Source organism: Colobus angolensis, unplaced genomic scaffold, assembly GCF_000951035.1.
Source record: "Colobus angolensis palliatus isolate OR3802 unplaced genomic scaffold, Cang.pa_1.0 Scaffold202, whole genome shotgun sequence".
Lineage (NCBI taxonomy): Eukaryota > Metazoa > Chordata > Mammalia > Primates > Cercopithecidae > Colobus > Colobus angolensis.
In genome coordinates, this window is record NW_012115178.1 from 3,869,984 (window position 1) to 3,895,615 (window position 25,632).

The following is a 25,632-nucleotide window of genomic DNA, read 5'->3' on the forward strand; positions in this document are numbered from 1 at the left end:
AAATACAAAAATTTAGCCAGGCATGGTGGCGGGCGCCTGTAGTCCCAGCTACTCAGGAGGCTGACGCAGGAGAATGGTGTGAACCTGGGAGGCGGAGTGTTTAGTGAACCAAGATCACACCACTGCACTCCAGCCTGAGCGACAAAGCAAGACTCTGTCTCAAAAAAAAAAAAAAAGCTTCTATAGTTCCCTTAGGATAAAGTCCAAATTTCTTTATAAGATATACAGCCTTTCTTGATTTAGGCAACCTCCATCTAACCAATCTTCACTCCATCCTCATCTCTTTCAGTCACTCTGTCCTAAGTTGCACAGATCATTTACAGTTCTTAACAGTTCAGAAAAGAAAAGCATTTTCTACTCCTCTTGTGTTCTCTCTTCTTTCTTCTTTCATCTTTCTTCCTTCTACTCTCTTCTTTCCTCTTCCTTCTTTCTTCTTCTTTTTATTTCCTCCTCCTCCTTCCTCCTTCTTTCTTTCTTCTTCTTCTGACAAGGTGTCACTCTGCTGCCCACACTGAAGTGCAGTGGTGCAATTATACTTCACTGCATCATATCCTTGAACTCCTGGGCTCAAGCAATCCTCTTGCTTCGGCCTCCCAAAGTGTTGGAATTACAGGCATGAGCCACCATGCCTAGCCTTAGCAGTCCATTTCTAACCTCTTTACAACAATCTCCTTGCCATTCTCCCAGCTAACTTCTACACATTATTCACATTCAGGATTCAGCTTAGATGTTACCTTATTTAGAAGCTTCCCCTGGTTGAATTGAGTGCCCTTTCTTTGTATCACTTTGTCCTTTCTCCTGTATCACTCAATGCTTTTCTCCTGTACTTATACTATACTGCAATTTTTTTTTGTTAACTTATTCTGTCTTTTGCACTGGATTGTAAAGTCCTTTAGTGGAGGAATTATGTCCGTCTCCATGCTGAATACTTTAAATCTACTGTAGTACTTGGTACATAGTAATTGCTTAACGAATATTTGTTAAATAAATGAGTCTTAAGTCTGGAAGAACTTGCAAAGCTATCTGGAAAGAAATAGATATTCAACATTTCTTGTTTAGTGAATAGATTATTCTGACAGCTATTCCCCTTATCTCTATGCTTTTGGCCTTCAGTTTATAAAAATTAATATTTGAGAAAACATACCACAAAATAATGTAATTAGAAAGTGATATAAAAATAAGCTAAAATTCTAAGATAAAGAAAGCTGACTGAAACAATAATGTTGCGGGATGGACTGAAGGAGACAAGAGCAAGGAACTGAATGTCTTTTCAGAGCTTACTAAATAGAATGTACTTTGCTGGTAAATCTCATTTAATCCTCACAGTCGTTCTTTCTGGTTGATACATTATGCCTGTATTAAAGATAAGGAAATTAAAGATCAGATTAGAGCAAAATAAGCTGAATGATCTCGTATCTAAGAAGCAAATGAAAGAAATAAAAATCAACCCTAGAGAGTATTAGGAAGAATACGTGAGCGTAAACCGTCCGTTATCTCAAAGGATCCTTTTTCTAGGTCTGGGCATCACGTTTTGAGCTTTCTCTCTCAACTGCATTGTATGTAGGGATACTTGCTTTCTTTCACCAAGATAAATTCCACCTCCTTACTCAAGTTCCTTCTTGAGCAAAACTTGCTTCATTAGATTTGTTTTCTGATTTAGGTAAACTTTTTCAAGTCTAGTAAAGCAACCTGCCGTCTCTTTCAGGGAACTGTCAGCAACACAAGCCGTGAATACCAACGCAAAACAGACTCTCACTGTAGATCACACAGGAAAAAAATAAAATAAAAAGATAAAATCCTTAACAGTGGCAGTATTTAAATGACCATACTGCTTAATAAGAAATCCTGGAGTCATTTTCAAGTTCCCCCATTTCCTGCTTTTATTAAGCTGGGTCAAGTCTCTTTAAACTTTCTCCGTTTTCTTGTCCATAAAGAGTATACTAGTAAGTCTTCTGCCTACCTCGGGACTTCTGTAAAGATCATACGAGATGTTGTATATGACAGCACTTCACAAACGTTTAGTAAAACGCTGCAAAATGTTTGTAGCTGGCTATAAACAAGATGATGCAGATTGGGTTCTTCGGCGAACAAACCCAAGACCGGTTGCTAGGAAGAGAAAGCCGAGCGTTGCTACGTGACGTCATCACCCCGCGCCACCCGCGACAGTTTCCGGGCAGGGCTCATAGCTCTGTTCCGCGTCATGGGGATTTGGTGGCGTCTGCTGCTGTTTGGTGGGGTGTCGCTCCGGGCTGGTGGCGGGGCCACTGCCCCGCTTGGGGGAAGCCGAGCGATGGTTTGTCGGCGCCAGGTCCGTGGTGCTGCAGGGCAGGTGCTGCAGGGCAGGGGGAAGCGGGCTGACAGAGATGCTGGGCTGCAGGGCTGCCTCAGTTCCTGAGACCCCCAATGTGCTGGACGTGCCTACTTTTCAGGCAGACCCAGGCTGAGGCGTGGCGGGACTTGTAACACAGAACGTAGATGTGGTATTCTACATTGCTTTCTTGGTTTTGGGTTATTTAGCAAATAGATTAAAGAAAAGCAAACACGTGGAAGCCTTATCTCCGTAAAGAGGCAGCGTTTTTGCATTTTTAAACGTTCAGCATATCCTGGTAGAAAAATTTCAATTTAAGCCATGTGTCTTTACAATTGTTATCAGTAGAAGTAGGTAAATGTCTCCAAAGTGGAGATGAGCAGAATTAGAAAAGAAAGCTCTCTTAATTGCAAACCCCAGATTGTTTTTACTTTTACAATGTGATGATGGAGATGGCTTATTTAAAACGGCTTATTATTATTATTATTTTTTAAAGTTATCTGGCGCCGAGAGTGAGACCCTAAAACAAAGAAGAACACAAATCATGTCCCGAGGACTTCCAAAGCAGAAACCAATAGAAGGTGTTAAACAAGTTATAGTTGTGGCTTCTGGAAAGGGTGGAGTCGGAAAATCTACTACAGCAGGTATTATAGGATATTAATTCTATTCCTGATTCAGAACTTATGCCAGCTGGTAGGCGCACACTATTAAAATTGTAGTTTTGTGTTTTAAAATGTATTTGTGAAGTTCCTAACATCTGATTCCTTAGTTTCAGGAGTTGGTAGCGGGTAGACGCTTAGATTTTGGAGTTAGACAAAACTAGGTACTAGCTGGGTCTCCTACCCCTTAACTCAGGAAAAAGTTGCCAGATTGTGCAGCAAATCTTCAGTTCACTTAACTGTGAAATGGAGATGATAACTTCTTTCATAAGATGGTTATTCAAATTGCACAAGCTAACCACTTAGCTTAGTGTTTACTGGAGTTCAATAATTGGTTGCTGTTATTTTTAAAACATCTAGTAACTTTTTTTTTTTTTTTTTTTGAGACGGACTCTCCCTCTGTCACCCAGGCTGGAGTGCAGTGGCACAATCTCTGCTCGCTGCAAGCTCCGCCTCCCGGGTTCACGCCATTCTCCTGCCTCAGCCTCCCAAGTAGCTGGAACTACAGGCGCCCGCCACCATGCCCGGCTAATTTTTTTGTGTTTTTAGTAGAGACAGAGTTTCACCGTGTTACCTAGGGTGGTCTCGATCTCCTGACCTCGTGATCTGCCGATGTCAGCCTCCCAAAGTGCTGGGATTACAGGTGTGAACCACCTCGCCCGTCCTATTAGCTCATTTTTCCCCCATTTTTTCCCCATTTTTATCAGAAGGGAATTGTGGAAGAATTTGTCAGATGTTTTGAAAAAGTTGAGATTTACCAAATGTTGTATTTGTGGTAGATCCCTAATCCATTACTATTTGATAGACACCATATTGTTAAAAAAAGATTAATAATCTGTTCTTAATGAATTCATGCACTATCCTGCACATTTTTCTTTTCTTTCTTAAAGGTCTACAATTGATCTAGTTGTTTTTAAAATTTAGAAGCTCTTAGTTTTTGGTTCTAGAACCTACCTATTCCAGTTTCTTGAAAATTTGGAGTACACTTTCCAGTTTTCAGCGGTTTAAATCCTTTTACATGCTCTGTGATTACTTGAACTGGATAAGGATGGAAGGTGTTTTCATGATTGTAGACATAAGTTCTTTGGGTTTTGTAATTTGTTGGGTCTGTAGGCTGGCACTTGTTTAAGATTGTTTGTTTATTATTTTTAGTTGGAAGATGATCTGTTGCCATGAAATGTGAAAGCATTTAAACAGGAAAATGTATGAGAAAGTATACATGTAACACTTAGTGGGTGCTTCAGTAAATGTCCCTTTCTCACTTTTTTCTGTAAACGTTATACCATCTGTCCCGAACAGCTGGCCCATACTTTTTCATAACAGCTCAGTGAGTGTATCTAAATCTTAAAAATAGGTTATTTTTATGTAACTCTATTGATATTATTAATATATTTCTTTTCTTTATATGTATTTATTCCTGCCTCACACTACTTCAAAATACTTCCCATTTGAATATACATGCTAGAGCTGTTTCAGATTAGAATGATGACATTTGACTAGTACAAATATGCTCAGTGATTCTATTGTTTAAATGTAGGAAGAACCTAACTCTAAAATGAATTACCCTCTGAAAGTTTCTGCCTTAAAGTTGGATTATGTGTAACCTATCTTCTACCTGAAATTCAGAATTTTATAACTTATAAAAATGAATTTATCAAGTCTGTGCCCTAGACTAAGTATTTTACATGCAATATTTCATTTAATCCTGATCACAGTTATGAAGTAGGCATGGTTTTCATTTTATAGAAGAGAAAACAGACTTATGGGTAAAGTAACCTACTCAAGAGTACACAATAGAAGGTGGCAGAGCTGGGATTTGAACCAGGTCTGCCTTAAAAACTTATGCTCTTAACTAGTTTGAAGAAAAGAACCCTGACATAGTTTATACCGTTGTTCTGTAGGGAAATGTGATTCACATTATGAGGGCCTATTTGTTTATCAGTTTTTGAATTGTGTTGCTTTTGGAATTCTCTTCTCAGATGTAGCATATTCCTGTTGCTGGGCTAAAGCTGGTTTTGGGACTACTGCTTTCTTTCTTTATGGGATTCGTCTGGAATTCGTTGGCATAAGCAGTTTGGGAACACATTTTACCTCTTACGTTTTACACTTTTCCCTTCCCTCTGTGCACAGTAGTCCAGCCTTTCATATACATGAGTATTTATGAATTAGATACTTGGAACTCCTATAATACCAGCATTTATTTTTAAAAGGCAGTAGGGGCAGGATGCGGTGCCTCATGCCTGTAATGCCAGCACTTTGGGAGGCTGAGGTGGGAGGATTGCTTGAGCTGGGGAGTTCGAGACCAGCCTGGACAACATGGCAAGACCCTATCTGTACAAAAAAAAAATTAGCTGGGTGTGGTGGTGTGCACCTGTGGTCCCAACTCCAACCTGGGGGACAGAGCATAGTAATCATAAATGTAAGGCAATGAGATTGTGTACATTTTTAAAAATGGGTAATTTTTCTATAAAATATGCTTTTGAAAATAATTGAATTATATATTCTGTTAACATAATTTAAAAAAACTAAGTGGATTATTTGAACAAAATTGTAACAGAAATGGATTTTTAAAAATGTTAGTTTTGGGGCATGCATTTATTATTGCATTTATTGGAAAATTACTTTTTTACTTTTCTTTTTTACTTTCTGTGTTCCTCCATGTGCTTGCTCTTTACAATTAAGGGATATATGTTAAAAATTTATATGTTTAGGTTATTATATGAAAATATTAAAATTACATGAAATTATTAAAAATTACATGAAAATATTAAAAGATAAAATGAATTTTAATAGACAGTAACTTACTAAATTCAATTACTATTTTTGTTTCTTACAGTGAATCTTGCACTTGCACTAGCAGCGAACGATTCGGTAGGTGTTTATTCATAGAAATATTAATTTATTAAAATGTTTTTAAGGCAATGATAAAGAGCATATTGGTGTTTTCTGTTTACTCTTGTCAGAAGCTACAGTGTAGTTGTAGTGAGTTGCATATCTTTAAGGAACTCAATGCTGCCATCACTACTGGTTACATTTAATAATAATAATGTATTTAAGTGTTGACCATATATTGTTTGTTATATATCCCACAAGAGGCTTTGATGTTCTTTATATCCTAAACCAATTTTGCCTTTATGATTTACAGAAGCATTATTCTGGGTTCAGTTTTTAAGTGTTAGGAATTAAGTTTTTTTAAGGGTAAAGATATTCTAAAAGTAGTGCATATCCGTTAAAACAATTCAAATGGAATACATGTGTAATGTAAAACTGAAAGTTTATGCATTCCTTTCAGTTCCAGAGAATTAACTTAGGTTATAGTTTTATGTATCTCCTTTCAGCTCTTCCTTTCTCCATATAAAAATCTAAAAAAGTGTACATATGTGTGTGTGCATACATCTTTCCATGATGTGCCTCATTCTTAATGGCTGCTGCATTAATGGTCAATGGTAATATATTTAACCAGTTCTCATTTGATGAAATATTTAGGTTGGTTCCCATTTTTTCCCTACTCTAAATGATGCTATGGTGGAGTTCTTATATAGTATTCTTATATACTAAGTGATGGCATTTTTGTAGGATAGACTCCTAGGAGTAAAACTACTAGGTCAAAAGATATTCCCACTTTAAATTCTACTCCTAAAAGTTTGCTTGTAAAAAATTTCAGTTCCATTCTTTCCCTTGTCAGAAGAAAAAAAAAAATTCAGCTATAGTCTATGGGAGTATCCATTTTTCATAGTCTTATTATTGTTAGATGTTATCTTTTTAAATATTAAAAAAATAAAAATTAACATTGAACTTATTTGCAACTCCATAAATTATCAGCTACTTAATGAAAAGGCACAAATGTATTTCAGAATTGATTTTAATTTCTCCTTCCTATTTTATAGAATACAGGCAAGAATCCATACTTATTTTATAGAATATAGGCAAGAATCATTTCATATGTTTAACTGAGGCTATATTACTAACTTATTTTCTACCCTTGCTATGTAACTTCAGTTCCTAATAAATAGCACATATGAAAAAATAATGTGTGGTACCTCTATAAGTATGATATCAATATATGGAGTCCAGAATCTGCCAGACCCCGGAACTAGACATAGTTATTCATGTCTTCTGATGCTTGGCTGTATATTTCTGAAAATTGGAAACTAATAGACAAGATTTATAATATTTTGGTTATGTAAATTTTATTTACCATAGAAACAGGTAGCATAAAAGGACTTTTAGGGAAGAAAATGTAATTACGTTTCTCTAAAGTTGTGCTTCTAGAAAGAGAAGATTCCAATGTCAAGATCAAATTTTTCCTCAAAAATTTTTTTTTTCAACTTGCTTCCTTTTATGGGGGACCTACTTTCATGTATCCCATCTTGTCTTCTTTCTTGAATTCTTTTTTTGTTTTTCTGAAGGACGTCCTTGAGTCCTTATATAGTTTGGTAGGCAGAACAATGGCCTGCCAAAAATGTCCACATCCTAATTCCTGGAACCTGTAAATATGTTACTTTTCCTGCCAGAAGGAACTTTGCTGGTGTTAGTCACACCAGCAAAATTAAAGATCTTGAGATGGGAAGATTATTCTGGATTATCTGGCTAGGTCCAGTTAAAGATCCTTACAAATGAAAGGTGGAGGTAGGTCAGACTTGATAAAAGAAGGATTCAATCCACCATTGCTGGCCTTGAAGATAGAAGGGGACCACTAATCAAGGAATGTAGCCAGCTTCTAGAAGCTAGAAAAGACAAAGAAATTGATTTTTCCTTAAAGCTTCCAGAAGGTATGTAATTCTGCCAACACCTTAATTTTAGCTCCTTGAGATCTATTTGGACTTCAGTGATAGTATTTTATAGAAGTAGGAAACTAATATATATAGGAACTAAATTTGCTTGTTTCTTTAATTTCCAAAGGTGTCTTTATCTTCGTTATTTGATAGTTTAACTAGATTCTAGTTAACTATAGAATTCCAGGTTCAAAATAATTTTCTCTCTGAACTTTGAAAACTACATTCCATTTTCTTCTAGCGTGCTAATGAAATGTCTGATGCTAGTCTGATTCATATTCCTTTGTAATAACAAGTGTTTTCCCTCTCAAAGATTTTAAGGTTTTCTTTATGTCTTTTACGTTTAAAAGTGCCACAAACATGTGTCTCGTTATTGGCTTAACCTGCGTGGAATTTGGCCCTGCAGTATCAAGCTTTGAGTATTTTTCAGCATAGGAAAAATTTCTTCTGCTCATCGATTATGTTTTGTGATGTGTTTGTTCTGTCTCCAGAAACCTATTAGGTAGCCAGTGACCTTTATGCTTGTTAATTTTTCTGTCATATTTTGATCTCTTTGTCTTTTGCTCTGTGTTTTGAAAGATGTCTTTGAGTATTTTTCACACTGCTGTATTGGACTTTAGTTGTTATTAGGTTCTTCTGATTTTGTTTTTCATTTGGGAATTATATTTTTTTCCGATTTTCCAGAACTATTTCTTATTTTCCACTTGCTGTTCCTAAAAAAAGAAAAAAAAAAGGTTGTACCATTCTCTTGAATCTCTCCAAGGATGCTAATTGGAATTAATAAAAAGTGTTTTTCTTAGTGACCGCTACTTACCTTAGGATGGTTCTTGTAATGTGGTTGTTGACCAGCAGAATCAGCTTTACCTGGGAACTTGTTAGACATATAAAATCTCGAGCCCCACCATAGACTTACTGAATCAGAAACCCTGGGGATAGAGATCTGCAATCTGTGTTTTAACATCCCCCTAGGTGATTTTGATGCATGCCAAAGTTTAAGAACCATGGATCTAGAATTTTTAACTTCTAATCTGCTAATGTCACCCTCTTTTGTTTTCTAGTGTGGTTATGGTTTTATTTAGTTTTAGACTATTTTGTTTCTTTGTCATTTCAATGGAATTTGGAAGAGAAGGGAGATAAACGTATGTGTTTAGGCAATCTTATTGAGATAAGAGCCAGAAATATGTTTTTTTCCCCAGTAATTTTAATGACGACACTTAGTTACCCTAGAAAAAGGACTCTGTCTTCCTTAAGGAAGGACACAGGGAAAATTCAATGGGTAGGAAGGTAGATACATTTGTAGGTGTGGACCTCTTTTAATTTGGTTATCATTGCGGCCAAAGCTTTGAGTCTTATAGACAATGTGAAGTAACTATGTAATAAGGGATCAAAGGATGAAAAAAACAGTTAACTCATTTCCTGTTTAGAAAAAAAAGTACAGCTCACTGCCAGCACTCATTTATCTTTACATAAACATGCTCTTTGAAGCTGAACCAAATCTGACTGATTTTCAGTGTGAAAATAAAACAGAAAAACTCTTCTTGGAGTTATTTCTAAACAGAACTAACATTAGAATTGTCTGAATCATCAGAATTGTCTATTTCAGAAAAATTGGATTCATCAAATGAATCTTTGGCCAACAACTGTTGGAGGATGATATTAACATCACACTTAGGAATGCTACGTTTTCTAGGATTTGACATTTTCAGTGATTGAGAATTACCATATTTTGTAAATTGAAACGCCACTACTAAAAACAGAATGCTATAAATAGAATGTCTTTTGTTTCCAAAGTTGATATACTAGAATGATGTGAAAATAATAATAAAAGCAAGATGTTTCATGGAGTGGCAAGATCTTATAAGTTAAGGTTGTAGGCCTAGGGGAAACAGGTCCAGGAAGTATTCATTTTACTTTTCATGTTGTACTTAGTAATATCTGAAGTGGATTGTGTAAGCCCCAGGGAGATTTGCAAGACAGTCCATTGGGATATAGACAGAACATTTTTCTTTTCTATTTGAATTAGTTTTTATCTTAATTTTTGTGTGTATATACCTTATATATGGTATTATTATAGTAGCTCTAATATAATGTATAAACAAATATATTAACATTTTGAGGATGTATGCCCAAATACCTTTTAAAAAACTGATTAGGATACATGATCAGAAAAGTTTGAATGTCACTGGTCTAGGCTAAATGAGTTTCTGGGCTGGACCGTATGCCCAGTTCTAAAGAAGACTACCTCGTGGATTGAGGTTTTTTTTTTTTTTTGAGATAAGATCTCACTCTGTTGCCCAAGCTGGAGTGCAGTGGTGTGATCTCAGCTCACTGCAACCTCCGCCTCCCGGGTTCAAGTGATTCTCACACCTCAGCCTCCTGAGCAGCTGGGATTACAGGTGCCCCCCAACAACATCCGGCTAATTTTTGTATTTTTAGTAGAGACGAGATTTCACCATGTTGGTCAGGCTGGTCTCAGACTCCTGACCTCAAGCGATCTGCCCACTTATGCCTCCCGAAGTGTTGGAGTTACAGGCGTGAGCCACCACGCCTGGCCTGCAGTGAAGTTTTAAAAGCATTATAGGAATAGGGTGTAGATTTTTCCTGCCTTTTCCTTGCCGTTTGTACTCTCCTTTGAGGATGTGGATGGGTAGTATTGCAGAGCAAAATTTGGGAATCATGTGTACTATGCATATAAATAGTGCAACCAATGGTGTGCCTGAGCCAGTGCATACTGGCTTGTGAGAGCCGATTGTTAAATTTTCGGTGAATTTTGCAAACCAACTCACGTTGTTAGCTTGAAATAGGCCAATGATGGGAATATTTAAACCATGGAACTTGGCAAACACTGAAAATCATGCCCACTACCCCAAGCCAGTTGTTAGACTTTTAATGGTACCGACTGATTATATATATTGACAATCTTATTTTTTGATTTTTCTTTTTTCTCTTTCTTAAAAACATCCTTATTATGGATCTCATTCTTTTACGGCATAAATTTGATGCACAGTGTGGAAGAGCACTGAGACTGGGAGAGGGAAACTTAAAGACTATCAGAAACCATTGATAAGCTCTGTGAGATTCCTAAGTCAGTTCATTTGAATTCATTTTAGTTCAACAAACGTTTATTGAGCACCTCTAACACTCATTGCCAGACACTGGGGGAATATAAAGAAAAATAAACATATACTGCGGAAGCTCATAGCCTGCTAAGATTATATTCACGGAAGTGTTTAGTATATATAAATATGTTATATATTTATATAAGCATATGTCTGTGTGTATGTGTCTATATTTTTTTGGTATATAGTTGAAACTGGTTTAGTGGTTTCTTTTGTGAGTAAGAAAGCTTAATTACAGCAACATTTAATAAGGTTTTATTAATATTGCTTCATAACAGAGTAGACACCAGTGTGCTCTTAAAGGTTTTATAATCTGATGAAGACAAAAGGAAGACGAATGTTTTAAAATGATGATATATATTCAGTGTCACATATAGTAGTAAATCTGCCCAAGATGAGTAGCTTTTATTCCAGAGTAAAGCAGTATTGTTTTAAGTAGAGCATTTCCATGAACATAATTATATTTGATTCTCACAGAAACCTGTAATGCAGTCCACGTAGTAGTTATCAGTTTTACAGTCTTTATTGATTCTCCCCTAATATCCTTGCCACATTTCATCAGCAAGCAAATATCCCTTTTTCTGTCTCGGCAATATTTTTCCAGTATGTATTGTTCTATTTCCACTGTTCCTATTTAATTAAATGCTAGTTTTTGGTCATTCATTCATTTATACCTCAAACAATTATAGAGTGCCTACTCTGTCCCAAGTACTGTGTTAGTTCTGAAGATACAAAAATGAATGAGACACAGAATCCCTGCCTTTGAGGAACTCATAGACTAGCATCCTACTTCAATGACCTTTTACCTGCCCATACTTACTTAAATCCTTCTAGTACATAATGCCAGACTTCTCTCACTATTGAAATCACATTACTGCCTTGCTCAGAGTCATAGCTGGATACTTTTGCTGATATTCAATATCCTCTGCCATCTGGCTTCAATCTACCTTTCTGGGTTTATCTTTAGCTATTCTTCTAAATGGCTTCTATGCTCTAGCTAATCTGGGTTACTTGCCAAAGTCAGTCTAGGCTGGATATACTAGTCTTGATAGCTTGCAGTCATTCTTCTGCTTGTCTACTGGAATGTTTGTTACCTTTCACCAGCTTTATGTGTCCTATCTTTCAGGCTTCCTTATATGGCTGTGCTGGTTATATCCTGTACAAGGTTGCTTGTTGAGAGGATTGAGTGATGATAGAAATGCAGGCTACCCTCCTCTTGATGTGTATCTCTTGTTCTCTTGTTTATGATCTGTCAAAGAAACAAAACAAAACTAAACAAAAGATGTGCACCCATGGGCTGCTTTGTAATTCACACAAAGGCACTGTATGAGCTAGCCTTGCTCAGAAGGGCAGCTCATTGAAGTGTTCCCTGAATTCTGGCCAAGTGAGGGTCTTTTCTTTTTTTTTTTTTCTTACTCTATTACCCAGGCTAGAGTGCAGTGGCATGATCTTGGCTCACTGCAACCTCCGCCTCCTGAAGTCAAGTGATTCTCCTGCCTCAGCCTCCCAAGTAGCTGGGACTACAGGCAAGTACCACCATGCCCAGCTAATTTTTGTATTTTTTGTAGAGATGGGGTTTCATCATGTTGGCCAGGCTGGTATCAAACTCCTGACCTCAGGTGATCTTCCCACCTCGGCCTCCTGAAGTGCTGGGATTACAGGCGTGAGCCACTGCGCCCAGCCTGGCCCTTTTTTCATCTTTTGAAATCTAGTAACACTGTTGATTTGTATTATTATTGCATTCATGCAGCCACTCTGATAATTTTTATAATAGGAAATAACTAACTTTCATGGAGCATTCATTATGTGTCAAGTACTGTTATATGTGCTTTCCATGGACTATTTTAATCCTCATGACATGGTTCTTAGTTCATTTACTCTTCATAGCAACCTTGTGGGAATAAGTACTATTGTGATCCCCACTGTAGCTGAGGAAGCAGAAACACCTGTAGGTTAAGTAATTTGCCTCAAGTCACCCAGAAACCAAGTGGCAGAGCTAAGGTTCGAATGCCAACCTTGATCCTGTGCTCTTAACGTACTCGGTGTATTGCTCCTATTTTAGCTAGATTCTTTTTTTTTTTTTTGAGAGAATCTTGCTCTGTCACCCAGGCTGGAGTGCAGTGGCACAATCTCAGCCCACTGCAAGCTCCGCCTCCTGGGTTCACGCCTTTCTCCTGCCTCAGCCTCCCGAGTAGCCGGGACTACAGAGGCCCGCCACCACACCTGTCTAATTTTTTGTATTTTTAGTAGAGACAAGGTTTCACCATGTTAGCCAGGATGGTCTTGATCTCCTGACCTCGTGATCCGCCCACCTCAGCCTCCCAAAGTGTTGGGATTACAGGCGTGAGCCACCGCGCCTGGCCTAGCTAGATTCTTATGATTAAGAACTAGGTTGTCTTTATTCTTGGCTACCCTCAGCAGCTAGCACAATGCCTTATGACTTAGGAAATACATGGTAAATGTTTGCTATACTTATAATTGTGCAGGCAGATTTTGAAGTATTAAGTGTAAAGTTTTGTTTTGCTTTATTTTTTGTAAGAAGTGGTGTGGGAAGGAGGCGTTTGTTGCGACTTAGTGGCCTACACACTGTTCTTTTCCTGCTTCTTAAAAGATGACGTACAGTCATGCTTTATGATGGGGGTACCTTCTGAGAAATGCATCATTAGGTGACTTCATTTTTGTATGAACTCCATAGAGTGTACTTAAACAAAGCGAGATAGTGTAGCCTATTATATACCTAAGCAAATCGGTTATACAAATCGGTATAACCGATTTGTCCTAGGCTGTAAACCTGTATAGCATGTTACTGTACTGAATACTGTAGATATTTGTAACACAATGGTAAATATTTATGTATCTAAACAAAGACAAGGTACAATAAAAATGCAGTATAAAAGATAAAAAATGGTACCCCTACATAGGGCACTTACCGCGATTGGAGCTTGCAGGACTGATAGTTGTTCTGGGTGAGTCAGTGAGTGAGTGGTGAGTGAATATGAAGGCCTAGGGCATCACTGTACACTTTTGTACAAGTAGCAGCACAGTAGGTTTGTTTACACCAACATCACCATAAACACGTGAATCATGTGTTGTACTGTGATGTTATGGTGGCTGTGCCATCACTAGGCAATGGGTATCTTTTAGCTCCATTATAATCTTATGTCACCACTGTCGTATATGCAGTCCATTGTTGACTGAAATGTTGTTATGGGGTATATGTCTGTATTCCATGATTCTACTTGGCCCTCTTCTCGTTTTATACTCTACCTAGTGATGTCAGCTTTTCCCACTGCTCTGGTTACTACTCATGTGCCTTTACTCCAAATGCATCACCAGCCTGCATATCTCTCTTAGGCACCAGTCTGGTCTGTCTGGTTTTCTACTCTAGATGTCTATTTTAATGCTTTATAAGCATTTCAAACTCAACATGTGTAAAACCAAACTCTTCATCCCTGTATCTGTCTTTGTCTCATGGAAGTCTGTCTACCTATCTATGTTTTTTGGTGGAATATAGCTGAAAGAGTCATACAGTTATCTTCCATTCCCAAATCAATTACCTGTTCCTGTTGCTTCTGCCACTTAAAGTTTTATACACTGTGTTCTCTTATTTCATTCCTTAATGCCACTGCTTTATTTGAATCCATATTGTGGATCTTCTGTGATGACTTGTCTTACTATTATTCCAGCATTAGGTTATTCTTGTTCTCTATTTTCTCTGCTATGATGCCTTGAGGAAAAGATGAACACTTCCTACATTATTGTATAAAGTTTGTTTACTATCTCCTCTGCTAGTGTGTGAACCTTTAGGGGACAATAGTTTTGGTTTTATTCCTTTTTTTATCCTCGGTGCCTTGTCCAGTAATGGAACATAGTAGGTTCTTGATAAATGTTGGTAGTGACTGTGGAGCATCTTAAGTGAAGAGTGGCCACAAATGAATAAATGAGTAAATAAATAAATAAAATATACACAGCAAATTCCAAGTGTTGGATAAGGTGCCTATAGTTTGTTCAATACATATTATGCTTTTTTTTTTTCCCCAGAGCAGATGGAAGTGATGAAAATCGAACTGAGATAATGAATATGAAGTGCTTAGCACAGTGGCTGACCTATTATCAGTTTGAAATAAGTTTTTAGTATTGCTAGCTAAATAAAATAAAAGCTTTTTTTTTTTTTTTTGAGACGGAGTCTCGCTCTGTCGCCCGGGCTGGAGTGCAGTGGCTGGATCTCAGCTCACTGCAAGCTCCGCCTCCCAGGTTTACGCCATTCTCCTGCCTCAGCCTCCCGAGTAGCTGGGACTACAGGCGCCCGCCACCTCGCCCGGCTAGTTTTTTTTGTATTTTTTAGTAGAGCGGGGTTTCACAGTGTTAGCCAGGATGGTCTCGATCTCCTGACCTTGTGATCCGCCCGTCTCGGCCTCCCAAAGTGCTGGGATTACAGGCTTGAGCCACCGCGCCCGGCCAATAAAAGCTTTTTGTAAGTAATATTTCAAAATAAATCAGTGCACATCTTATGTACTCGATTCTTTTTTCTTTTTCTTTTCTTTTTTTTTTTTTTTTTGAGACAGAGTCTTACTCTGTTGCCCAGGCTGGAGTGCAAGTGGTACGATCTTGGCTCACTGTAACGTCTGTCTCCCGGGTTCAGGGGATTCTCGTGCCTCAGCCTTCTGAGAAGCTGGGAGTACAGGTGTATGCCACCACGTTTGGCTAATTTTTCTGTATTTTTTTAGAGACAAGCTTTTGCCATGTTTGCCAGGCTGGTCTTGAACTCCTGGCATCAAGAGATCTGCCCGCCTTGGCCTCCCAAAGTGCTGGGATTACAGGTGTAAGCTACTGCGCCTGGTCTACTCGATTCTTTTATTTTTTGAGAGACAGAGTCTTGCTCTGTTGCCCAGGCTGGAGTGCAGTGGTCAGGTCTCAGCTCACTGCAATCTCTGCCTCCTGGGTTTAGGTGATTCTTCTGCCTTAGCCTTCTGAGTAGCTGGGATTACAGGCACATGCCCAGCTAATTTTTGTATTTTTAGTGAGATGGGGCTTCACTATCTTGGCCAGGCTGGTCTTGAACTCCTGACCTCAGGTGATCCGCCCACCTTGGCCTCTGAAAGTGCTGGGATTACAGGAGTGAGCCACTGCGCTTGGCTGGCCTACTCGAGTCTTTTAGCAAAACTTATTTTACATTTTTACTTATTTTCCATTGCTACAAGGAATCATTAACCAGAATTTTAATTGGACTTAAAGATGGGAGAGAAAGCAGTCTTATCTTCAAAGAGTTTATGTTTCTTCTGTTATTTCTTTTTTATTTGTTTATCTCAAAGTATTTATTTTTTTCTCATTATCACATAATGTCTTAGCACTTATTCTTCCTAGATGTACTACTTTTTCCACAAATTATTATGAGTGGTTCTTTTAATATAATTAAGTTTATCTTTAGCCCTTTGAAGTTCTGTAATCACGTCAGAACAAACTAAGAAATTTTAGTTCAAGGTTTAGGTTTTGATTTTTGAAAAGTTCAACAGTCTTAAGTCAGAATGTATTTTGTATCACCACTTATAACACTATGATTTTCTTCATTAATAAATATGTATATAGTAGTTAATAGTCCAGCCTTTTGGTGTGAGATACACCTGGGCTTGATTCTGGCTCTGCCTCTTGCAAACTCTGCGACTTTTGCCTGTACCTACCTAATAACGTTGTTGTGAGTATTAAAGGAAATAACGCATGTAAAGCACTTAGCACAGTGTCTGGCATACAGTAAATGCTAATAAGAGTTGTTCTTATTAGCTCCATGTTATTATAATCTGGAATATTAGTTATGTGAATTTGGAGTAAATATGGATGAAAATGTGTTTCTCACGATTACATACGGGAAATCCTGATGTATACTACTTAGTTCAAGTTTATAAGGTTGGGGGCACATCTTTTCTTTAATACATGTGTTGTAAAGGGATTATGCTATATTAAATTAACCAATTCTTAATGCTTTTATTATAGCTTGGATGTATATACAATACATAACATTTCTTATGAAAAAATTTTGTTTCAGTATTGTGGTTAGCCATTTTGGAGGAAAGCTATGCTATTTTTCTTTAAAGTATAGTTATTTTAAAGCTAGAGCAGAAACTAGGGCAAAAGGTCAGATTCAGAAGGAATAATTGCAAAATCATTGTTTTTTGCTTTTTTTTTTTTTTTTTTTTGAGACAGAGTCTCACTCTGTTGCCCAGGCTGGAGTACAGTGGCATGATCTCTGCTCACTGCAAGCTCCGCCTCCCGGGTTCACACCGTTCTCCTGCCTCAGCCTCCCAAGTAGCTGGGACTACAGGCGCCCGCCACCATGCCCGGCTAATTTTTTATATTTTTTAGTAGAGATGGGGTTTCACTGTGTTTGCCAGGATGGTCTTGATCTCCTGACCTCGTGATCCGCCCGCCTCGTTCTCCCAAAGTGCTGGGATTATAGTCGTGAGCCACCACTCCCAGCCTAGTTTTTGCTTTTTGGTTGTCATTTCAAAGGTAATTCTTGGTAAGAAATGTGTTTTATATTTGTAAGTGCATTTGAATTCACACATTTCATATTCATTGAGAGAGGGGCTCAGAAACTATATTTGTAATTATAAAGCGAAACTCTACTAAAACTAAGAATATTTTCAGAATAAAAATGGAAATACTCATTATAATTAAGTTTCTTGTGAATATTTGATAATTGTGACATCTACACATACACTTTCATACATTCATTTACCAAATGTTTGCTAATGGCCTGTCATGCTGAGGTGCTCTGATTGGCATAGGGGATATAAAATTGAAAGAGCCCTGCCCTTGTCCTTTTCTTCATTTATTTTTAGAGACAGCGTCTTGCTCTGTTGGCCAGGCTGGAGTGCAGTGGCATGATTATAGCTCACTGCAGCCTTGAACCCTTGAGCTCAAGCAATTCTCCTGCTTCAGCCTCCTGAGTAGCTGGGACTATAGGTATGTGCCACCATGCCTGGCTAATTTTTTATTTTTGGCAGAGACAGGATCTCACTATGTTGCCCAGGCTGATCTGAAACTCTTGGGCTTAAGTCATCTTCCTGCTTTAGCCTCACAAAGTGCTGGGATTACAGGTATGTGCCACCAGGCCTAGCTTTATCTTAGCCTAGAGACTATTTGGGAGATTGTTGCTTCCAGTTTGCTCAAGGCTCTCTAAATGACTTGATGATTGCTTAACTATCTCCAGTCTACTTGTCATTTACCACAGATGCTCTTCCAAATTGTTCCCACTTTTATCAGGTCCTCTATCCAATTCCAATTTCCTTATTCCTAGCACATGGTCTTGCTTCCTGTTGTGTCCAGAATTGGTGGGTTCTTGGTCTCGCTGACTTCAAGAATGAAGCCGCGGACCCTTGCGGTGAATGTTACAGTTCTTAAAGATGGCGTGTCTGGAGTTTGTTCCTTCAGATGTTCAGTTGTGTTTGGAGCTTCTTCCTTCTGGTGGGTTCGTGGTCTCGCTGACAGGAATGAAGCTGCAGACCTTCACAGTGAGTGTTACAGCTCTTAAAGGCGGCGTGTCTGGAGTTGTTCGTTCCTCCCGGTGGCTGGGTTCGTGGTCTCGCTGGCTTCAGGAGTGAAGCTGCAGACCTTTGCTGTGTTACAGCTCTTAAAGGCAGCGTGGACCCAAAGAGTGAGCAGCAGCAGGATTTATTGTAAAGAGCGAAAGAATAAACCTTCCACAGTGTGGAAGGAGACCCGAGGGGGTTGCCCTTGCCTGGCTTGGGCAACCTGCTTTTATTCCCTTATCTGACCCCATGCATATCCTGCTGATTGGCCCATTTTACAGAGAGCTGATTGGTCCATTTTACAGAGAGGTGATTGGTCCATTTTGACAGAGTGCTGATTGGTGCGTTTACAATCCTTTAGCTAGACACAGAGTGCTAGACAGAAAAGTTCTCCAAGTCCCCACTAGGTTAGCTAGATACAGAGTACTGATTGGTGTATTTACAAACCTTGAGCTAGACCCAGAGTACTGATTGGTGTATTTACAAACCCTGAGCTAGACACAGAGTGCTGATTGGTGTGTTTACAATACTTTAGCTAGACATAAAGGTTCTCCAAGTCCCCACTAGACTCAGGAGCCCAGTTGGCTTCACCTAGTGGATCCTGCACTGGGGCCACGGGCGGAGCTGCTTGCCATTCCCGTGCCGTGCACCCGTACTCCTCAGCCCCTGGACGGCTGATAGGACCAAGCGCTGTGGAGCAGGGAGCAGTGCTCGTTGGGGAGGCTTGGGCCATGCAGAAGCCCACCGTGGGGGGTGGTGGTTTGGGCATGGCGGGCTGCAGGTCCCGAGCCCTGCCATGTTGGGAGGCGGCTGAGGCTTGGCGAGAATTCGAGTGTGGTGTATGCGGGCAGGCAGTGCTGGGGGACCTGTGCAACCTCTGCAGCTGCTGGCCCGGATGCTAAGCCCCTCACTGCCCTGGGCCAGTGGCCCCGGCCAGCCGTTCCAAGTGTGGGGCCCACCGGAACTCGCACTGGCCTGTGAGCTCCATGCACAGTCCTGGTTCCTGCCGGCGCCTCTCCCTCCACACCTCCCCAACAAGCAGAGGGAGCTGGCTCTGTCCTCGGCCAGCCCAGAGAGGGGCTCCCACAGTGCAGTGGCGGGCTGAAGGGCTCCTCAAGCACTGCCAGAGTGGATGCCGAGTCCGAGGAGGCGCCAAGAGTGAGGGCTGCTAGCACATTGTCACCTCTCAATCCCTGCTCTAAACAGGACACCCCAACTGCTGTTGGGAATTTGGCCGATGACCGTTCTAGCTACTTCCTGCTGGATGGGGGCGATGAAGGGACCCTGCAGTTGTAGTGTCCTCCAGAGGGGAACTCTCTAGGTCAGTGAAAGTGCCAGCGGGTCAGTCCAGGGGTCCTCGATAGAAGTTGTTAGTTGAGCTCATTTCGGGTTCCATTTGTAAGACCATTTGTAGCTTGATGGCCTCAATTCTAGAGGAAACAAATTTGACAAGAAGGTTAAAGATATAGGGCCCCAAGGTGAGTAACAGCAAGATGGCTGCCGCGGGACCTAGAAAGGGGAGAAGCCATGTTGCCCAACTCCAGAGGTTGGTATGAGAGTTTGAAAGGCATTGTCTGATTTCAGAAGCCTTTTCCTGTATGCCGAGTGGCATCTCGTACTATCCCTGACTGGTTAGTGTAAAAACAACACTCTTCCCCTAAGAAGGTGCAAAGTCCTCCTTTCTCAGCAGTGAGGAGGTCTAAGCCTCGGTGGTTTTGGAGAATCACTGCTGCTAAGAGTCTATTTGGGATTGTAAAGTAAGGATAGATTTCATTATTTCTTGCAAACTGAGAAATCCTTTGAAAGTGTGTGGTAGTAGGATAATGAAGTAGATAAACCAGCTATTCCAGTTCCTGTGGCAGTAGCCATTCCTAATCCTATAAGTAGGGGTCTTAGTTGTATGTCTGTGCACTGATAGACTTGAACTTTGAGGGGTACTGATAAGGTCTGATTTCCTGGGGCAATATTAATGTTGGGACTTAGAAAGACTAAGGTGTAGGTGCCTGTTCAGTTAGTGGGGAGGCAGATATAGGTCGATGTTCCACATAAGAAGAATATGCCTTGGCTGGGTAGACATTTAGAAAGTAACCCTGGGGGCTTTTAAAGGAGTAGGGTACACTGTTTTTTCTTTACTACCTCCATCTCTCTTTCTTTTTCTTCGACTTCTTCTTTGTCTCTCTCTTTCTCTCTTTCTATCTTTCCTTGTTTGTCTGTCTCTTCCTCTGTCTCCTTCTCTTTGTCTCTCCTGTTTCTTTCTCTCTTTCTCTGACTTCCGGTCTCTTTCTTTCTTTCCTTTTTCTGTTATTAACCACCCCAAGGGGAGAAAACTATGCCCCCGTGAAAGTCAGGGAATACTGGGGCTTAATCTCTTGGAGGGGGTTGTTCCATACCAAGGGTTCTTCTGTAGGTATTTCTAATGGGGGATTCTGCCTGGCAGCAATTTTGGCCTCAGCATCTCCCCGACGGTTTCCTTCTGCCTTTTCTCCTTCACCTTTCTGATGGCTTTGGCAGTGTAAGACTGCCACCTCCTTGGGTTTTTCACTGCGTGCAATAACTCTATAATTTGCTTGTATTTAATGGGGGTTCCCCCAGAGGTTAGGAACTCCCTTTCTTTCCATATTGCAACGTGGGCATGTAGGATTAGATAAGGATCCTTGCTATCTGTATACACATTTATTCTTTTTCCCTTTCCCAATTCTAAGGCTTGGGTAAGTGCCACTAGTTCTGCTAACTGGGCACTGGTCCCTGGGGGAAGAGGCTTACTTTCAAGTATGGTTAGATCACTAACTATGGCATAACCTGCCCTTTGTATCCCATTCTCCACAAATGAACTTCCATCAGTATATAGGTTAAGGTCAGGATTAGCTAAGAGGACTTCTAAGAGATCATCTTGGGCAGCATAAGTCTGGACTATAATTTGTTGGCAGTCATGCTCGATTGGTTCCCCATCCTTTGGGAGAAAAGTGGCAAGGTTGAGGGCCATGCACGTATGCATTTGAAGCAACAGTCCCTCAAGGAGTAGCGCTTGGTATCTAAGTAGGTGATTGTCTGATAGCCATAAAGTTCCTTTGGGACCTAGTTTGCCATTTACATCATGAGTAGTCCAGACAGTGAGATCCTTTCCTTGTATTATCTTGATAGCTTCCGACACTAAGACCGCCACTGCCACAACTGCCCGTAAACAGTGAGGCCAGCCTTTTGCTACTACATCAGTTTCCTTACTTAGGTATGCCACTGGTTGTTGGGTTGTCCCACGAGTCTGAATAAGGACTCCAAGAGCTATACCTGCGCTCTCTGTGACATATAGAGAGAAGTTTTGTCCTGTGGGAAGGCTTAAAGCTGGAGCTTGTACTAGGGCCTGCTTTAAAGTTTTGAAGGCTGTTTCTGCCTCTGTTTCCCATTCTATTAGATGAATATTTGCCCTCTGGGTTTCCTTGATTAGCGTACAGAGGGGCCTGGCTATCTCGCTGTATCTGGGGATCCATAGTCGGCAAAAGCCAGTAATTCCAGGAATCCCCGCAACTGTTTTAATATCTTAGGGTGAGGATAAGCCAGTATAGACTGTATTCGTTCCTTGTTGAGGGCCCTGGTCCCTCTGGCTAAGATTGGGCCTAGATATTTGACCTGTTGTAGGCAAAGCTGGGCCTTCGACCTAGACACCATGTATTCTTGATTAGCTAGAAAGTTCAAGAGATCTAGCGTAACCTGCTGGCGTGAGGCATCTGAACTGGTAGGCAAAAGTAAATCATCCACATACTGAAGGACCAGAGTGTCTGGACTTCAGAGGTGGCCTAGATCTTGGGCCAGTGCCTGACCAAACAGATGAGGGCTATCTCTAAACCCTTGGGGAAAGACCGTCCATGTACGTTGGGACGTGTGGTCTGTGTGATCCTCAAAGGCAAAGAGAAACTTGGAGTCAGAGTGCAGGGGAATACAGAAAAAGGCATCCCTGAGGTCCAGAACAGTGAACCATTCTGCTTCCTGTGGTATTTGAGAGAGCAAGGTATAGGGGTTGGGTACAACTGGATATAGAGGAATTACTGCCTCATTGATGAGTCTAAGATCCTACACTAATCTCCACTGACCGTTTGGTTTTTGTACTTCTAAAATTGGGGTGTTGCAGGGACTACTGCATTTCCTTACTAAACCTTGAGCTTTTTAATGTTTAACAATATCCTGTAATCCTTTATGAGCTTCAGGCCTTATGGGATATTGCCTTTGATAAGGACAAGTGGCGGGATCTTTTAACCTAATTTGGACTGGGTGGGCATTTTTTGCCCTTCCAAATTGTCCTTCCAATGCCCAGACTTCAGGGTTGATTCCCTCCTCAAGTAGGGGACAACAAATGGGTAACTTGTTCCCCATATTCATGTAGATAATAGCTCCAGCCTTGGCTATATATCCCTCCTTAATAAGAGTGTGGGACTTTCAGGCATAACAAGAAAGGCAAGTGAAAAAAGCAAAGTCTCTCAATTACAACTGAGGAGGTGGGAGAAATACCTGGTTACAGGCTGTCCCAGGATTCCTCAGATGGTAACGGACCTTGAGGACAGTCGTCCAGGACAGGAGATTAACACTGAGAAGGCTGCGCCAATGTCCAGGAGGAAGTCAATTTCCTGGCCCTCAATGGTTGAGCGTACCCAGGGCTCAGTGAGGGTGATGATATGACCTGGCACTTGCCCCAGGCACCCTCAGTCCTGTTGTTGGATCATCTGGTTGGGGGCTTCTGACCCAGAGAACCTTCATCCTCTGGGGCAGTACACCTTCCAGTAACTGCCTCAGCACAGTGGACATGGACGAGGGGGCAGCTTGTTTCTCATTGAACAGTCTTTTAAAAAGTGTCCTAGTAAACCATACTGATGACAAAGCCTACTGAGTGACTGGCCTGCTCCATTTTCTGTCCTCTCTGAACCACCAAGGTTTGTTTGTCTGAGGGCCATGATTAAGGCTGCGGCCTTTCTCTGATCTTGCTTTTCCTTTTGGGCCTGTTCCTCTTGGTTCCTACTATAGAACACCGAGCTTGCCAGGTTTAATAATGCCTCCAAATTGTGTTCAGGGCCCAGGGCTTGCTTTTGGAGCTTTATCCTGATATCTGTGGCTGATTGGGTAATAAACTTACCTTTTAGAATCAGTTGATCCTCGAGTGATTTGGGTGACAGGGGAGTATATTTTCCGAAGGCCTCCCATAGCTGCTCAAGGAAGGCAGAAGGATTTTCTTCCTTTCCCTGAGTTATGGTGGACATCATTGAATAATTCATGGGCTTTTTTCTAATTCTCCTTAGTCCTTCTAGAACACAGGTCAACAGATGTTTGCGACTCCAGTCCCCATGATCTGAGTCAAGGTCCCAGTGGGGATCCATACAGGGGATGGCTTGCTGACCGGTAGGAAATTTGTCCCTTTCTTCAGCTGTCATTCTGTCATTTACTTGACTAAGATACCAGGTATCTCCAAACTCTTGGGCTGCAGCCAAAGCCTCATTCTTTTCATTAAAGGCCAGGGTTTGATCTAACAATAACATGACATCCCTCCAAGTGAGGTTGAAGGTTTGCCCTAGACCCTGTAGGACATCTGTGTACCTATCAGGATCATCTGAAAACTTCCCCAGGTCTGCCTTGATCTGCTTTAACTCAGAGAGGGAGAAAGGGACATGTACCTGGGTTGGGCCAAATTCCCCTCCCCCTACAGCTTGAAGGGGACATAACCGATAATCTGTGGGTTTTTGTGGTCCTTTGGAGATTTCTTTGCTTATTTCTTTCTGGGCAGGGGAGATTAGAGGAGGACTATTAATAGGAAGGGGAGCTATAGGGAGGCTAGGATATGGGGGTAAGCTGAGAGGTCCTCCTGTGGGATGTAAATTGCAAGGTTTGCATAGATGTGTATTCTCCCTCAATGAAAAGAAAGCTTGGACATAAAGTATTTCACTCCATTTGCCTTCCCTCTTACAGAAAAGGTCAAGCTGCAGGATGGTATTGTAATTTGTACTTCCCGCAGGTGGCCATTTTTCCCCATCAGAGAGAGAATATTGGGGCCAAGCCGTACGTAGTGCAGAAAAAAATGAGCCACCTCTTTTTCAGGGTTTGTGGGTCAAATTGGTCCCAATGACTTATGATGCATTTCAAGGGTGAGCCTGTTGATGCCTGAGTGTTTCCCATCTGAAAGACAAAACTGCCCATGGTTTTGGTTTGTTTTGTTTCTCCCCCTGCCCAAGAACCCACAATGGTCCCTGGACCCTGCTAATTGGAATAGTTGCACTCACTGACGGAGCAGCAGAAACACTAGTTTTCCTCCCAGTCCACGTGGAGGACCGAGGAAGGTCGGATTTAGTGACCCTTACCGACACATTCTCGAAAACCTGCACCCTTGCCTGTCCACCCAGACCACATGGAGGACTGGACTCAGAAAAATCGGATTTAGTAGCCCTTACCGACACATTCTCAAAAGGCTGTTAGAGTCCTAAGCAGGTTTTTTGGGACTTTACCCCCATCCTATAAAGATATTATACCCCAAAATGAAGTGTAGGGCCATACCCTGAGGGAGGGAAGGGATCTCCACAGTTGGAAGAGTGACACCTTTTGTCCTCACTTATGTGAATAGGAAGGATACAATTGCTGAGGCTCCCCATATCCTAGCTTCAGGAATAGCTTTTGTTAGTCCTGTTAGTCTGAGGAGGGATCCTAAAATTCCAGGTAATCCCTACTATGACGGGGCTTTGGGCAAAAACTATGTCTTTCTAATTGGTGAGCCCGGGTGCCTAAAGAAGGTAACAGAGTCTTGAAGTTTATACTAGACGTCATTCTTATAGGAGAAACTAGAAAAGCACCAGAGACAGGGAGCGATTTTTAGAAGTGGGACTAACCTGAGAGAAGAGAGGTAAGAGGAAGTTTGTCTGGCAGGCATTAGGACCCAGGGGGCAAGGGTCAGGGTAGATAGAACAGATGGGCTAGTCTTGCTTGGGTGACATGCCTTTGAGAGTTCCACTCACGGCCACAGGGTCAACAGACTTGTTGTTGGGACCCTGGAGCTGCATGGCTTTCCTCTCAGTCGACCCTCAGCTCAGCCCAGAAATACAGGAAAAGCGGAAGCTGGTTCTAGGCAAACCAATGTTCCCAACTCCAAAGAGTTGGGGGTTGTTAGAGAGCCCTTTCCCAGAAAGCCTGACACCCGTGTCTCAAGTCCAGTGGCCACGCTAGTCACTTTTAACTGACTGACAGGTGCCCGGTATTTAGTCCCTGAATTCTAAGGAA

General features: G+C 40.9%; 1 protein-coding gene across 2 annotated transcripts in view; it reads left to right on the plus strand.

Annotated features, from left to right (window-relative positions):
• Positions 1-2,151: 2,151 nt before the first annotated feature.
• Positions 2,152-25,632, plus strand: part of NUBPL (nucleotide binding protein-like) — a 276,185-nt gene continuing 252,704 nt past the window's right edge. Inside the window, exons 1-3 of one of the 2 annotated variants that reach the window (XM_011941866.1) lie at positions 2,152-2,308; positions 2,805-2,952; positions 5,804-5,838. In XM_011941866.1, coding sequence (XP_011797256.1) covers positions 2,201-2,308; positions 2,805-2,952; positions 5,804-5,838 — 291 coding nt within the window. In that variant the 5' untranslated portion in view covers positions 2,152-2,200. The remainder of the gene's footprint in view (positions 2,309-2,804; positions 2,953-5,803; positions 5,839-25,632) is intronic. The other variant, XM_011941867.1, reaches the window with a different exon arrangement.